General features: G+C 39.1%; 1 protein-coding gene across 1 annotated transcript in view; it reads left to right on the plus strand.

Moving 5' to 3' along the window:
• LOC128641111 (calcium-activated chloride channel regulator 1-like) overlaps window positions 1-17,398 on the plus strand; it is a 119,599-nt gene that overhangs the window by 49,276 nt on the left and 52,925 nt on the right. The window contains exon 3 of the mRNA XM_053693686.1: window positions 15,531-15,681. Coding sequence (XP_053549661.1) covers window positions 15,531-15,681 — 151 coding nt within the window. The remainder of the gene's footprint in view (window positions 1-15,530; window positions 15,682-17,398) is intronic.

Here is a 17,398-nt window from a genome sequence, read left to right on the forward strand (position 1 = left end):
GTGTGTGTGTGTTTGTTACAGATGGTGACATTGTGTGTGTGTTTGTTACAGATGGTGACATGTGTGTGTGTTTGTTACAGATGGTGACATTGTGTGTGTGTGTTTGTTACAGATGGTGACATTGTGTGTGTGTTTGTTACAGATGGTGACATTGTGTGTGTGTTTGTTACAGACGGTGACATTGTGTGTGTGTTTGTTACAGACGGTGACATTGTGTGTGTGTTTGTTACAGATGGTGACATTGTGTGTGTGTGTTTGTTACAGATGGTGACATTTTGTGCGTGTTTGTTACAGATGGTGACATTGTGTGTGTGCTTGTTACAGATGGTGACATTGTGTGTGTGTGTTTGTTACAGATGGTGACATTGTGTGTGTGCTTGTTACAGATGGTGACATTGTGTGTATGTTTGTTACAGATGGTGACATTGTGTGTATGTTTGTTACAGATGGTGACATTGTGTGTATGTTTGTTACAGATGGTGACATTGTGTGTGTGCTTGTTACAGATGGTGACATTGTGTGTGTGTTTGTTACAGATGGTGACATTGTGTGTGTGCTTGTTACAGATGGTGACATTGTGTGTGTGTGTGTGTTTGTTACAGATGGTGACATTGTGTGTGTGCTTGTTACAGATGGTGACATTGTGTGTGTGTGTGTTTGTTACAGATGGTGACATTGTGTGTGTGTGTGTGTGTTACAGATGGTGACATTGTGTGTGTGTGTTTGTTACAGATGGTGACATTGTGTGTGTGTTTGTTACAGATTGTGACATTGTGTGTGTATGTTTGTTACAGATGGTGACATTGTGTGTGTGTTTGTTACAGATGGTGACATTGTGTGTGTGTTTGTTACAGATGGTGACATTGTGTGTGTGTTTGTTACAGATGGTGACATTGTGTGTGTGTTTGTTACAGATGGTGACATTGTGTGTGTGTGTTTGTTACAGATGGTGACATTGTGTGTGTGTGTTACAGATGGTGACATTGTGTGTGTGTGTTACAGATGGTGACATTGTGTGTGTGTGTGTTACAGATGGTGACATTGTGTGTGTGTGTTACAGATGGTGACATTGTGTGTGTGTGTTTGTTACAGATGGTGACATTGTGTGTGTGTGTGTTACAGATGGTGACATTGTGTGTATGTTTGTTACAGATGGTGACATTGTGTGTGTGTTTGTTACAGATGGTGACATTGTGTGTGTGTGTTTGTTACAGATGGTGACATTGTGTGTGTGTTTGTTACAGATGGTGACATTGTGTGTGTGTTTGTTACAGATGGTGACATTGTGTGTGTGTTTGTTACAGATGGTGACATTGTGTGTGTGTTTGTTACAGATGGTGACATTGTGTGTGTGTGCTTGTTACAGATGGTGACATTGTGTGTGTGTTTGTTACAGATGGTGACATTGTGTGTGTGTTTGTTACAGATGGTGACATTGTGTGTGTGTGTTTGTTACAGATGGTGACATTGTGTGTGTGTTTGTTACAGATGGTGACATTGTGTGTGTGTGTTTGTTACAGATGGTGACATTGTGTGTGTATGTTTGTTACAGATGGTGACATTGTGTGTGTGTGTTTGTTACAGATGGTGACATTGTGTGTGTGTGTTTGTTACAGATGGTGACATTGTGTGTGTATGTTTGTTACAGATGGTGACATTGTGTGTGTGTGTTTGTTACAGATGGTGACATTGTGTGTGTGTGTTTGTTACAGATGGTGATATTGTGTGTGTGTGTTTGTTACAGACGGTGACATTGTGTGTGTGTTTGTTACAGATGGTGACATTGTGTGTGTGTGTTTGTTACAGATGGTGACATTGTGTGTGTGTGTTTGTTACAGATGGTGACATTGTGTGTATGTTTGTTACAGATGTGACATGGTGTGTGTGTTTGTTACAGATGGTGACATTGTGTGTGTGTTTGTTACAGATGGTGACATTGTGTGTGTGTGTTTGTTACAGATAGTGACATTGTGTGTATGTTTGTTACAGATGGTGACATTGTGTGTGTATGTTTGTTACAGATGGTGACATTGTGTGTATGTTTGTTACAGATGGTGACATTGTGTGTGTGTTTGTTACAGATGGTGACATTGTGTGTGTGTTTGTTACAGATGGTGACATTGTGTGTGTGCTTGTTACAGATGGTGACATTGTGTGTGTGTTTGTTACAGATGGTGACATTGTGTGTGTGTTTGTTACAGATGGTGACATTGTGTGTATGTTTGTTACAGATGGTGACATTGTGTGTGTGTTTGTTACAGATGGTGACATTGTGTGTATGTTTGTTACAGATGGTGACATTGTGTGTGTATGTTTGTTACAGATGGTGACATTGTGTGTGTGTGTTTGTTACAGATAGTGACATTGTGTGTGTGTGTGTGTTTGTTACAGATGGTGACATTGTGTGTGTATGTTTGTTACAGATGGTGACTTGTGTTGTGTGTTTGTTACAGATGGTGACATTGTGTGTGTGTTTTTTTACAGATGGTGAAATTGTGTGTGTGTGTTTTGTTACAGATGGTGACATTGTGTGTGTGTTTTGTTACAGATGGTGACAATTGTGTGTGTGTTGTTACAGATGGTAGACATGTTGTGTGCGTGGTTTGTTACTGATTGGTGACATTGTGTGTGTGTGTTTGTTACAGATGGTGACATTGTGTGTGTGTTTGTTACAGATGGTGACATTGTGTGTGTGTGCTTTGTTACAGATGGTGACATTGTGTGTGTTGTTTGTTACAGATGGTGACATTGTGTGTGTGTTTGTTACAGATGGGGGACATTGTGTGTGTGTTTGTTTACAGATGGTGACAGTGTGTGTGTGTTTGTTACAGATGGTGACATTGTGTTGTGTGTTTGTTACAGATGGTTCAGTGTGTGTGTGTGTTTGTTACAGATGGTGACATTGTGTGTGTGTTTGTTACAGATGGTGACATGTGTGTGTTGTGTTGTTAACAGATGTGACATTGTGTGTGTGTTTGTTACATTTTGACATTGTGTGTGTGTTTGTTACAGATGGTGACATTGTGTGTGTGTGTGTGTTTGTTACAGATGGTGACATTGTGTGTGTGTTTGTTACAGATGGTGACATTGTGTGTGTGTGTTTGTTACAGATGGTGACATTGTGTGTATGTTTGTTACAGATGGTGACATTGTGTGTGTGTTTGTTACAGATGGTGACATTGTGTGTATGTTTGTTACAGATGGTGACATTGTGTGTGTGTTTGTTACAGATGGTGACATTGTGTGTGTGTTTGTTACAGATGGTGACATTGTGTGTATGTTTGTTACAGATGGTGACATTGTGTGTGTGTTTGTTACAGATGGTGACATTGTGTGTGTGTGTGTGTGTGTGTGTTTGTTACAGATGGTGACATTGTGTGTGTATGTTTGTTACAGATGGTGACATTGTGTGTGTGTGTGTGTGTGTGTGTTTGTTACAGATGGTGACATTGTGTGTGTATGTTTGTTACAGATGGTGACATTGTGTGTGTGTTTGTTACAGATGGTGACATTGTGTGTGTGTGTTTGTTACAGACGGTGACATTGTGTGTGTGTGTTTGTTACAGATGGTGACATAGTGTGTGTGAGTTTGTTACAGATGGTGACATTGTGTGTTTGATTGTTACAGATGGTGACATTGTGTGTGTGTTTGTTACAGATGGTGACATTGTGTGTTTGTTTGTTACAGATGGTGACATTGTGTGTGTGTTTGTTACAGATGGTGACATTGTGTGTGTGTTTGTTACAGATGGTGACATTGTGTGTGTGTTTGTTACAGATGGTGACATTGTGTGTGTGTGTTTGTTACAGATGGTGACATTGTGTGTGTGTGTTTGTTACAGATTGTGACATTGTGTGTGTATGTTTGTTACAGATGGTGACATTGTGTGTGTGTGTGTGTTTGTTACAGATGGTGACATTGTGTGTATGTTTGTTACAGATGGTGACATTGTGTGTGTGTTTGTTACAGATGGTGACATTGTGTGTGTTGTTGTTTACAGATGGTGACATTGTGTGTGTGTTTGTTACAGATGTGACATTGTGTGTGTGTTTGTTACAGATGGTGACATTGTGTGTGTGTTTGTTACAGATGGTGACATTGTGTGTATGTTTGTTACAGATGGTGACATTGTGTGTGTGTTTGTTACAGATGGTGACATTGTGTGTGTGTTTGTTACAGATGGTGACATTGTGTGTGTGCTTGTTACAGATGGTGACATTGTGTGTGTGTTTGTTACAGATGGTGACATTGTGTGTGTGTTTGTTACAGATGGTGACATTGTGTGTGTGTTTGTTACAGATGGTGACATTGTGTGTGTGTGTTTGTTACAGATGGTGACATTGTGTGTGTGTTTGTTACAGATGGTGACATTGTGTGTGTGTTTGTTACAGATGGTGACATTGTGTGTGTGTTTGTTACAGATGGTGACATTGTGTGTATGTTTGTTACAGATGGTGACATTGTGTGTGTGTTTGTTACAGATGGTGACATTGTGTGTGTGTGTTTGTTACAGATAGTGACATTGTGTGTGTGTTTGTTACAGATGGTGACATTGTGTGTGTGTTTGTTACAGATGGTGACATTGTGTGTGTGTGTTTGTTACAGATGGTGACATTGTGTGTGTGTGTTTGTTACAGATGGTGACATTGTGTGTGTGTTTGTTACAGATGGTGACATTGTGTGTGTGTGTGTTACAGATGGTGACATTGTGTGTATGTTTGTTACAGATGGTGACATTGTGTGTGTGTGTGTTACAGATGGTGACATTGTGTGTGTGTGTGTTACAGATGGTGACATTGTGTGTGTGTTTGTTACAGATAGTGACATTGTGTGTGTATGTTTGTTACAGATGGTGACATTGTGTGTGTGTGTTTGTTACAGATGGTGACATTGTGTGTGTGTGTTTGTTACAGATGGTGACATTGTGTGTGTGTGTTTGTTACAGATGGTGACATTGTGTGTGTGTGTTTGTTACAGATGGTGACATTGTGTGTGTGTTTGTTACAGATGGTGACATTGTGTGTGTGTGTTTGTTACAGACAGTGACATTGTGTGTGTGTGTGTGTTTGTTACAGATGGTGACATTGTGTGTATGTTTGTTACAGATGGTGACATTGTGTGTGTGTGTTTGTTACAGATGGTGACATTGTGTGTGTGTTTGTTACAGATGGTGACATTGTGTGTGTGTTTGTTACAGATGGTGACGTGTGTGTGTGTGTTTGTTACAGATGGTGACATTGTGTGTGTGTTTGTTACAGATGGTGACATTGTGTGTGTGTGTGTGTTACAGACGGTGACATTGTGTGTGTGTGTTTGTTACAGATGGTGACATTGTGTGTGTGTTTGTTACAGATGGTGACGTGTGTGTGTGTGTTTGTTACAGATGGTGACATTGTGTGTGTGTTTGTTACAGATGGTGACATTGTGTGTGTGTTTGTTACAGATGGTGACATTGTGTGTATGTTTGTTACAGATGGTGACATTGTGTGTGTGTGTTTGTTACAGATGGTGACATTGTGTGTGTGTGTTTGTTACAGATGGTGACATTGTGTGTGTGGTTGTTACAGATGGTGACATTGTGTGTGTGTTTGTTACAGATGGTGACATTGTGTGTGTGTTTGTTACAGATGGTGACATTGTGTGTGTGTGTTTGTTACAGATGGTGACATTGTGTGTGTGGTTTGTTACAGATGGTGACATTGTGTGTGTTGTTTGTTACAGATGGTGACATTGTGTGTGTGTGTTTGTACAGATGGTGACATTGTGAGTGTGTTTGTTACAGATGGTGACATTGTGTGTGTGTTTGTTACAGATGGTGACATTGTGTGTGTGTGTTTGTTACAGATGGTGACATTGTGTGTGTTGTTTGTTACAGATGGTGACATTGTGTGTGTGTGTTTGTTACAGATGGTGACATTGTGTGTGATGTTTGTTACAGATGGTGACATTGTGTGTGTGATGTTTGTTACAGATGGTGACATTGTGTGTGTGTGTTTGTTACAGATGTGACATTGTGTGTGTAGGTGACTGTGTGTGTTTACAGATGGTGACATTGTGTGTGTATGTTTGTTACAGATGGTGACATTGTGTGTGTGTTTGTTACAGATGGTGACATTGTGTGTGTGTGTTTGTTACAGATGGTGACATTGTGTGTGTGTGTTTGTTACAGATGTGACCATTGTGTGTGTGTTTGTTACAGATGGTGACATTGTGTGTGTGTGTGCTGTTACAGATGGTGACATTGTGTGTGTGTTTGTTACAGATGGTGACATTGTGTGTGTGTTTGTTACAGATGGTGACATTGTGTGTGTGTTTGTTACAGATGGTGACATTGTGTGTGTGTGTTTGTTACAGATGGTGACATTGTGTGTGTGTTTGTTACAGATGGTGACATTGTGTGTGTGTGTTTGTTACAGATGGTGACATTGTGTGTGTGTTTGTTACAGATGGTGACATTGTGTGTGTGTGTTGTTACAGATGGTGACATTGTGTGTGTGTTTGTTACAGATGGTGACATTGTGTGTGTGTTTGTTACAGATGGTGACATTGTGTGTGTGTTTGTTACAGATGGTGACATTGTGTGTGTGTTTGTTACAGATGGTGACATTGTGTGTGTGTGTTTGTTACAGATGGTGACATTGTGTGTGTGTGTTTGTTACAGATGGTGACATTGTGTGTGTGTTTGTTACAGATGGTGACATTGTGTGTGTGTTTGTTACAGATGGTGACATTGTGTGTGTTGTTTGTTACAGACGGTGACATTGTGTGTGTGTTTGTTACAGATGGTGACATTGTGTGTGTGGTTTGTTACAGATGGTGACATTGTGTGTGTGTTTTGTTACAGATGGTGACATTGTGTGTTTGTTTGTTTTACAGATGGTGACATTGTGTGTGTGTTGTTACAGATGGTGACATTGTGTGTGTGATGTTATGTTACAGATAGGTGAACATTGTGTGTGTGTTTGTTACAGATGGTGACATTGTGTGTGTGTGTTTGTTACAGATGGTGACATTGTGTGTGTGTGTTTGTTACAGATGGTGACATTGTGTGTTTGTTTGTTACAGATGGTGACATTGTGTGTGTGTTTGTTACAGATGGTGACATTGTGTGTGTGTTTGTTACAGATGGTGACATTGTGTGTATGTTTGTTACAGATGGTGACATTGTGTGTGTGTTTGTTACAGATGGTGACATTGTGTGTGTGTTTGTTACAGATGGTGACATTGTGTGTGTGTTTGTTACAGATGGTGACATTGTGTGTATGTTTGTTACAGATGGTGACATTGTGTGTGTGTTTGTTACAGATGGTGACATTGTGTGTGTGTGTTTGTTACAGATGGTGACATTGTGTGTGTGTGTTTGTTACAGATGGTGACATTGTGTGTGTGTTTGTTACAGATGGTGACATTGTGTGTGTGTGTTTGTTACAGATGGTGACATTGTGTGGTGTGTTTGTTACAGATGGTGACATTGTGTGTGTGTGTTTGTTACAGATGGTGACATTGTGTGTGTATGTTTGTTACAGATGGTGACATTGTGTGTGTGTGTTTGTTACAGATGGTGACATTGTGTGTGTGTTTTGTTACAGATGGTGACATTGTGTGTGTGTTTGTTACAGATGGTGACATTGTGTGTGTGTTTGTTACAGATGGTGACATTGTGTGTATGTTTGTTACAGATGGTGACATTGTGTGTGTGTGTTTGTTACAGATGGTGACATTGTGTGTGTGTTTGTTACAGATGGTGACATTGTGTGTGTGTGTTTGTTACAGATGGTGACATTGTGTGTATGTTTGTTACAGATGGTGACATTGTGTGTGTATGTTTGTTACAGATGGTGACATTGTGTGTGTGTTTGTTACAGATGGTGACATTGTGTGTATGTTTGTTACAGATGGTGACATTGTGTGTGTGTGTTTGTTACAGATGGTGACATTGTGTGTGTGTTTGTTACAGATGGTGACATTGTGTGTGTGTTTGTTACAGATGGTGACATTGTGTGTGTGTTTGTTACAGATAGTGACATTGTGTGTGTGTGTTTGTTACAGATGGTGACATTGTGTGTGTGTTTGTTACAGATGGTGACATTGTGTGTGTATGTTTGTTACAGATGGTGACATTGTGTGTGTGTGTTTGTTACAGATGGTGACATTGTGTGTGTGTGTTTGTTACAGATGGTGACATTGTGTGTATGTTTGTTACAGATGGTGACATTGTGTGTGTGTTGTACAGATGGTGACATTGTGTGTGTTTGTTACAGATGGTGACATTGTGTGTGTGTTTGTTACAGATGGTGACATTGTGTGTGTGTGTTTGTTACAGATTGGTGACATTGTGTGTGTGTTTGTTACAGATGGTGACATTGTGTGTGTGTTTGTTACAGATGGTGACATTGTGTGTGTGTGTTTGTTACAGATGGTGACATTGTGTGTGTGTTTGTTACAGATGGTGACATTGTGTGTGTATGTTTGTTACAGATGGTGACATTGTGTGTGTGTGTTTGTTACAGATGGTGACATTGTGTGTGTGTGTATGTTTGTTACAGATGGTGAACCTTGTGTGTGTGTTTGTTACAGATGGTGACATTGTGTGTGTGTGTTTGTTACAGATGGTGACATTGTGTGTGTGTGTTTGTTACAGATGGTGACATTGTGTGTATGTTTGTTACAGATGGTGACATTGTGTGTGTGTTTGTTACAGATGGTGACATTGTGTGTGTGTGTTTGTTACAGATGGTGACATTGTGTGTGTATGTTTGTTACAGTGAGTGACATTGTGTGTGTGTTTGTTACAGATGGTGACATTGTGTGTGTGTTTGTTACAGATGGTGACATTGTGTGTGTGTTTGTTACAGATGGTGACATTGTGTGTGTGTTTGTTACAGATGGTGACATTGTGTGTGTGTTTGTTACAGATGGTGACATTGTGTGTGTGTTTGTTACAGATGGTGACATTGTGTGTGTGTGTTTGTTACAGATGGTGACATTGTGTGTGTGTTTGTTACAGATGGTGACATTGTGTGTGTTGTTTGTTACAGATGGTGACATTGTGTGTTTGTTTGTTACAGATGGTGACATTGTGTGTGTGTTTGTTACAGATGGTGACATTGTGTGTGTGTGTTTGTTACAGATGGTGACATTGTGTGTGTGTTTGTTACAGATGGTGACATTGTGTGTGTTTGTTACAGATGGTGACATTGTGTGTGTGTTTTGTTACAGATGGTGACATTGTGTGTGTATGTTTGTTACAGATGGTGACAGTGTGTGTGTGTTTGTTACAGATGGTGACATTGTGTGTGTGTGTTTGTTACAGATGGTGACATTGTGTGTGTGTTTGTTACAGATGGTGACATTGTGTGTGTGTTTGTTACAGATGGTGACATTGTGTGTGTGTGTTTGTTACAGATGGTGACATTGTGTGTGTGTGTTTGTTACAGACGGTGACATTGTGTGTGTGTGTTTGTTACAGACGGTGACATTGTGTGTGTGTGTTTGTTACAGACGGTGACATTGTGTGTGTGTGTTTGTTACAGATGGTGACATTGTGTGTGTGTGTTTGTTACAGATGGTGACATTGTGTGTGTATGTTTGTTACAGATGGTGACAGTGTGTGTGTGTTTGTTACAGATGGTGACATTGTGTGTGTGTGTTTGTTACAGATGGTGACATTGTGTGTATGTTTGTTACAGATGGTGACATTGTGTGTGTGTGTTTGTTACAGATGGTGACATTGTGTGTGTGTTTGTTACAGATGGTGACATTGTGTGTGTGTGTTTGTTACAGATGGTGACATTGTGTGTGTGTGTTTGTTACAGACGGTGACATTGTGTGTGTGTGTTTGTTACAGACGGTGACATTGTGTGTGTGTGTTTGTTACAGATGGTGACATTGTGTGTGTGTGTTTGTTACAGATGGTGACATTGTGTGTGTGTGTTTGTTACAGATGGTGACATTGTGTGTATGTTTGTTACAGATGGTGACATTGTGTGTGTGTTTGTTACAGATGGTGACATTGTGTGTGTATGTTTGTTACAGATGGTGACATTGTGTGTGTATGTTTGTTACAGATGGTGACATTGTGTGTGTGTTTGTTACAGATGGTGACATTGTGTGTGTGTTTGTTACAGATGGTGACATTGTGTGTGTGTTTGTTACAGATGGTGACATTGTGTGTATGTTTGTTACAGATGGTGACATTGTGTGTGTGTTTGTTACAGATGGTGACATTGTGTGTGTGTTGTTACAGATGGTGACATTGTGTGTGTGTTTGTTACAGATGGTGACATTTTGTGTGTGTTTGTTACAGATGGTGACATTGTGTGTGTGTGTTTGTTACAGATGGTGACATTGTGTGTGTGCTTGTTACAGATGGTGACATTGTGTGTATGTTTGTTACAGATGGTGACATTGTGTGTATGTTTGTTACAGATGGTGACATTGTGTGTGTATGTTTGTTACAGACGGTGACATTGTGTGTGTGTTTGTTACAGATGGTGACATTGTGTGTATGTTTGTTACAGATGGTGACATTGTGTGTGTATGTTTGTTACAGATGGTGACATTGTGTGTGTGTTTGTTACAGATGGTGACATTGTGTGTGTGTTTGTTACAGATGGTGACATTGTGTGTGTGTTTGTTACAGATGGTGACATTGTGTGTATGTTTGTTACAGATGGTGACATTGTGTGTGTGTTTGTTACAGATGGTGACATTGTGTGTGTGTGTTTGTTACAGATGGTGACATTGTGTGTGTGTTTGTTACAGATGGTGACATTGTGTGTGTGTTTGTTACAGATGGTGACATTGTGTGTGTGTGTTTGTTACAGATGGTGACATTGTGTGTGTATGTTTGTTACAGACGGTGACATTGTGTGTGTGTTTGTTACAGATGGTGACATTGTGTGTGTGTTTGTTACAGATGGTGACATTGTGTGTATGTTTGTTACAGATGGTGACATTGTGTGTGTGTTTGTTACAGATGGTGACATTGTGTGTATGTATGTTACAGATGGTGACATTGTGTGTGTGTTTGTTACAGATGGTGACATTGTGTGTGTATGTTTGTTACAGATGGTGACATTGTGTGTGTGTTTGTTACAGATGGTGACATTGTGTGTGTGTTTGTTACAGATGGTGACATTGTGTGTATGTTTGTTACAGATGGTGACATTGTGTGTGTATGTTTGTTACAGACATTGACATTGTGTGTATGTTTGTTACAGATGGTGACATTGTGTGTGTGTTTGTTACAGATGGTGACATTGTGTGTGTGTGTTTGTTACAGATTGTGACATTGTGTGTGTGTGTTTGTTACAGATGGTGACATTGTGTGTGTGTTTGTTACAGATGGTGACATTGTGTGTGTGTTTGTTACAGATGGTGACATTGTGTGTGTGTGTTTGTTACAGATGGTGACATTGTGTGTGTGTTTGTTACAGATGGTGACATTGTGTGTGTATGTTTGTTACAGATGGTGACATTGTGTGTGTATGTTTGTTACAGATGGTGACATTGTGTGTGTGTTTGTTACAGATGGTGACATTGTGTGTATGTTTGTTACAGATGGTGACATTGTGTGTGTGTGTTTGTTACAGATGGTGACATTGTGTGTGTGTTTGTTACAGATGGTGACATTGTGTGTGTGTTTGTTACAGATGGTGACATTGTGTGTGTATGTTTGTTACAGATGGTGACATTGTGTGTGTGTGTTTGTTACAGACGGTGACATTGTGTGTGTGTTTGTTACAGACGGTGACATTGTGTGTGTGTGTTTGTTACAGATGGTGACATTGTGTGTGTGTTTGTTACAGATGGTGACATTGTGTGTGTGTGTTTGTTACAGATGGTGACATGTGTGTGTGTGTTTGTTACAGATGGTGACATTGTGTGTGTGTTTGTTACAGATGGTGACATGTGTGTGTGTGTTTGTTACAGATGGTGACATGTGTGTGTGTGTTTGTTACAGATGGTGACATTGTGTGTGTGTTTGTTACAGATGGTGACATTGTGTGTGTGTTTGTTACAGATGGTGACATTGTGTGTGTGTTTGTTACAGATGGTGACATTGTGTGTATGTTTGTTACAGATGGTGACATTGTGTGTGTGTTTGTTACAGATGGTGACATTGTGTGTGTGTGTTTGTTACAGATGGTGACATTGTGTGTGTGTGTTTGTTACAGATGGTGACATTGTGTGTGTGTGTGTTTGTTACAGATGGTGACATTGTGTGTGTGTATGTTTGTTACAGATGGTGACATTGTGTGTGTATGTTTGTTACAGATGGTGACATTGTGTGTGTGTTTGTTACAGATGGTGACATTGTGTGTATGTTTGTTACAGATGGTGACATTGTGTGTGTGTGTTTGTTACAGATGGTGACATTGTGTGTGTGTTTGTTACAGATGGTGACATTGTGTGTGTGTTTGTTACAGATGGTGACATTGTGTGTGTGTTTGTTACAGATGGTGACATTGTGTGTGTGTGTTTGTTACAGATGGTGACATTGTGTGTGTGTTTGTTACAGATGGTGACATTGTGTGTGTGTTTGTTACAGATGGTGACATTGTGTGTGTGTTTGTTACAGATGGTGACATTGTGTGTGTGTGTTTGTTACAGATGGTGACATTGTGTGTGTGTTTGTTACAGATGGTGACATTGTGTGTGTGTTTGTTACAGATGGTGACATTGTGTGTGTGTTTGTTACAGATGGTGACATTGTGTGTGTGTGTTACCATCTGTAACGATCATCCGCTGGTGCCAGCAGGAGGTGTGGGAGGGAAACCGAGAGGCGGGTGGTTGGTCCAGCAGCGGAGAGAGAGGAGGAAGGGGGGATTGGGATGGGCCTACACTGCAAAAAAAGAGGAGAGGGATGTGTAGCTACAGAAAGAAAAGATGGGGAGCTGCTGCCCTCAGTATCATTATAAAGTGCAGCATACACAGTGTGTGTGTATATATATATATATATATATATATATATATATATATATATATACAGTATATATAGTGCTTGTGTATCTCTATATCAAGGCAGATGTGGTTGTCTCCTTTTTGTTGAAATGTTTTACTTATTTTTTTATTCTTAGGATCATATAATTGTTTTACTTGGTAACATACAGAAATGAAATGCAGGTTTAATTCATTTTACAAATATAATTGAAGAAAATGGTCGTGATGCATTATCTACGTACTGATAAATTTAGTTTTTGTCATTACAATATATATGCAATAAATAAAGTCTATATGGTAGTATTTACATCTTGACACCCCTATGCAAGGGTTATACAGCTGCCTAAATAAATATAAATATATTTAGCCTCTGATGAAGTGAGCTGATACGCTCACGAAACGCGTAAGGCACATGACGCACGTTCGTGACGTCACTTCCGGAATTCCGGTACCACTGTCAGGCGTTTTCGCCAGCAGCTCCTCGTAGCAACCGTTTCTTCTTAGCTGTTCATTCAGCTACTTTTCAGCGCTAAACTTTGCCCTCTTCTCCAGCCCGTATCCATCCCTCAGTAAGTGTATTTTTATAGTATTTTTATACGGACTCGAAATACGCTCGCAAGGTACCCTTGTTAATATAGGTCTTTCAGCTATATACTAGGTTTACCCAGAGTGTTTTTTATTCATTTTATTCATTGCACTTTTTTTCATTGTTATTTATTACATTGTACCAGTTAACTCATTGTATCCACTCCACCTATGAACTTATGCCACATTTTATATTCTTGTTCTATCAATGATACTTATATATTTTTTATATATAATATATATATTTTTTATCACACTTGTTCCTATACATATATATTTTTTTAGCCACATTTTAACTATTCATTGAAACACTATATTTCAATTCAACCATTTTTTTTTTTTTTTTTTTAAACTGACTTTATTGAAGAATAATAAAGCTTACAGAAGGAAAACACATCTTAAAGTATACAATATGCATTTTGGGGGACGCAGCCCCCGTCGAGGTGGATACAATTGTCAGTTACATTTTGTAATAAAACAAGTGATAGTCAATGAAAATAAAAGTTGTCCCTTCCTCCTATGATATGTGAATCCAGTAGGGTATTTTTAACTTTGTTAAGGGTTTGAGGAGGAAAGGAGAAAAAAGGGAAGCAAAGGGGAAGAGAAGGGAGAGGGAAGAAGAAAAGAGTAAAAGAGAAAGAGAAGAGAGCCGACCAGCCCGCCACTGAATAAATGCCGCAAAGGATGAGGAATTTTCTATTGCCAATGTCACTCACTACCACATTATGGATACACAAATGACTCTTATATAGCTGAGTCGAGATGAGGGGTGCAAATACCTTTAAGTACAAGACTTTCTCATCTATGGGTAGTGAATTGTGGGTATTAGTCTACCTGAGTGTCTAATTTTTTACTGTGTTTTTTGAGGTATTCCTCCCAAGTGGCAAGCATTTCCGCGTACACGTCCATTTTATCATTTTTCATATAAAAATATTCCTCTAATTCTAGAAGCTCCGACACTCTGCGAGACCACATTGCTAATGTAGGGGCCGACCTACTTTTCCAATTTTTTGCTATTAGGAATTTAATACTGTTCGAGAGCACATTAAATAGTTTTTTAAAGGGTTTGTATTTTATTTTAGGAGGGCTGCAAAGCAGCCACATAAGTGGGTCTAGGGGGAACTGAGTATCTAGTATTAACTCTATTTCAGTGATCAATTCAACCATTTTTTAAACATCAAACCTAAAATAAAATCCCTTTTTTTATTCTTTTTGTATTTTTGTTTTTAATCAATCAAATAAACAGAAATTTTATTCCATTTCATTTTTTTCTATCTGGAAAAACAGCTCATAGTAACTAGGAATTTTCACACTATCCACCCTCGGTTCAATCATACAGAGTGGTAACAGAGGGAAAGTCCTACAAATACTCTTTGCAGTCTCCCGGTCAAGATTACCTACTATTCATTTGCACTATCTTTTATCCACATTGGTGAACACATTGTCATTTATTTGTGAACAGAAGTATTAATATAGGTCATACGACGCTGACTACGGGACCCTGTGATCCAACAGGTGAGCATTTATAGGCATTTATTTAATCTGCGTGATCATTTACTCATTTGGGATATTTGCATTTCTTTGTGTCCTTTTCAACATATGCACATGAGGAACGTCTTCTGCAAGCGCTATTAGAACAAAGCCTTTTCACCACTACCCCATTCAGTCTCACCAAGGAGGGGCGAGACTCCACTAATAGCAGCATTCGTTAGACTTTTTCATTAGGCATTCATTTCTTAAACGACTCTTCTTTTTTTGGCGCAACTACCAACTCCCTTTTCTTCTCGTTTATATATATATATATTTACCATGCTGCAGAAGTGTGTGTGATTACTACATTCATTTTTATTGCAAAATCAAATTACAGTATCCTCAATACAACCTAAGTAACTGTACTGGCCAATAAAAAAATAGCTCCAATTGTAAATAACAAAGTAGGAACTGTAATTGGACCACAACCTGCAAGTTCTAACTAATGCACTATTTCTCTCTTCAACAGGCAGATATAATTATCGCTAATCCTTTTCTGAAATATGGAGATGAACCTTATACTTTGCAATATGGAGGCTGTGGGGAACCAGGGAAATATATTCATTTGACTCCAGCATTTATGGTGGATGACAGACTAAGCAAAGCATTTGGCCCACGAGGTAAAAACATCATGGTATTATTGCATTGCATTTATATTACCTATTTCACCACTAATTTAAAGAGATTGTAAAGTCAAAATTAAACTTTAACTATTCAGTTAGAGCACACAATTTTAAACATCTTTCCAATGTACTCCTAGTATCAAATGTGCTGTTTTTTTATATCCTTTGTTGAAAAACATATGTAAAAATGCTCAGCAACAGCAATGCTGTGGCTAATTGGTGGCTGCACACATTTGTTTATTGTTATTGACTCAGCAGATGTTTTCTAGCTCCCAGCAGGGCATTGCTTCTGCTTCAACAAAGGATTCCAAAAGAATGATGCAAATTTGATAAAAGTAATTTGCAAAATTATTTAAAATTGTATGCTCTATCTAAATCATGGAAGAAAATGTTTGAATTCAATGTCCCTGTACGTTAAGAACAAGACCAATCAAAGAAACAGGAATAAAAAAAGAGAAAAAGTTTTCTTCTTTGTCACAATTTACAATCCTACACAGTGTACTGGGGAATAATTAGGGGCTTCACAACTGCAATCAAATGAACAACAACGCACAGGAATACAATAGAATGCAATCGGTATTTATTAATCAGCAGATATAACTTCAGGGTCATTGTGGAGCAGGTGTCCTCATGCTTGCATTCTTAACGTATATTTTCATATAACCGCTGCTTCTTTTTCGCCACTTTAGAAATGGTAGAGATTATTTACATTATACTTGTTTATTTGGGGAGATTGACAGGCTCTGCTCTTATATGATCGGTTGCTCAAGAGTAGGAGGTGGTGCTGCACAAGAATTTTCTTTTGCGATGATGCCTGTGGGCAGCAAAACATTATCTGTCCATCTAATATTAAACTGGATCCACTGGGTGTGTTTACAACATTGCAAAGATTAACATAGAGTCAAAGTATGCTAAAAAATTCTCATTAAAAAAGCATTAGATTACATAAAACAAAAATGTATATATTTAATGTATTAGTATTTAAAATTGTTATAAAATATTGTTTATAATGATTTAACTTAATGGCCCCTATTTATCAAAGGTCTTGCGGACCTGATCCGACAGTGTGGATCAGGTCCGCAAGACCTCGCTAAATGCGGAGAGCAATACGCTCTCCACATTTAACATTGCATTTAACATTGCAAGGCCGCCCCCTGCTGACTCGCGGCCAATTGGCCGCCAACAGGGAGCTGTCAATCAACCCGATCGAAACACGGCCCTTCAAGCTCCGTTCGGAGCTTGATAAATATGGGCCAAAATATGTATTTTAATATCTTTAATGATTAAGAGCCAGATTACAAGTGGAGCATTATTTAACGCACCCGCTCGAGCGTTAACTGCGATAGAATAAAGCTTTTTGAGCATGTCGGGTTGCGCTTGTATTATGAGTTGAAAGTAAATGGTTTTCGCTTGCACGCTAACCTGATGCTAAACCATCTCCTTCTAGTCAGGATCACATTTCACTGAGAAGTGTGTGAGAAATTCAGCTCAGTGTGTGTAGAAGCTAATTTGCCTACAATCAGACAGCTACGCCTCCTCTGCTGCACCAGGTAGTTACAATGTCATTAATTAGCTTTTACACACAGGGAGCTAAACTTCTCACACACTTCTCAGTGAAATATGATCCTGGCTAGAATGAGATTTTTTTTCTCAGAGAAGTGTCTGTAAGAAGTTTAGTCTGGTGAGGAGAGGGGGGTGAGGAGCTGCACAGTGC

Source organism: Bombina bombina, chromosome 10 (genome assembly GCF_027579735.1).
Source record: "Bombina bombina isolate aBomBom1 chromosome 10, aBomBom1.pri, whole genome shotgun sequence".
In the NCBI taxonomy this organism is placed as follows: Eukaryota; Metazoa; Chordata; class Amphibia; order Anura; family Bombinatoridae; genus Bombina; species Bombina bombina.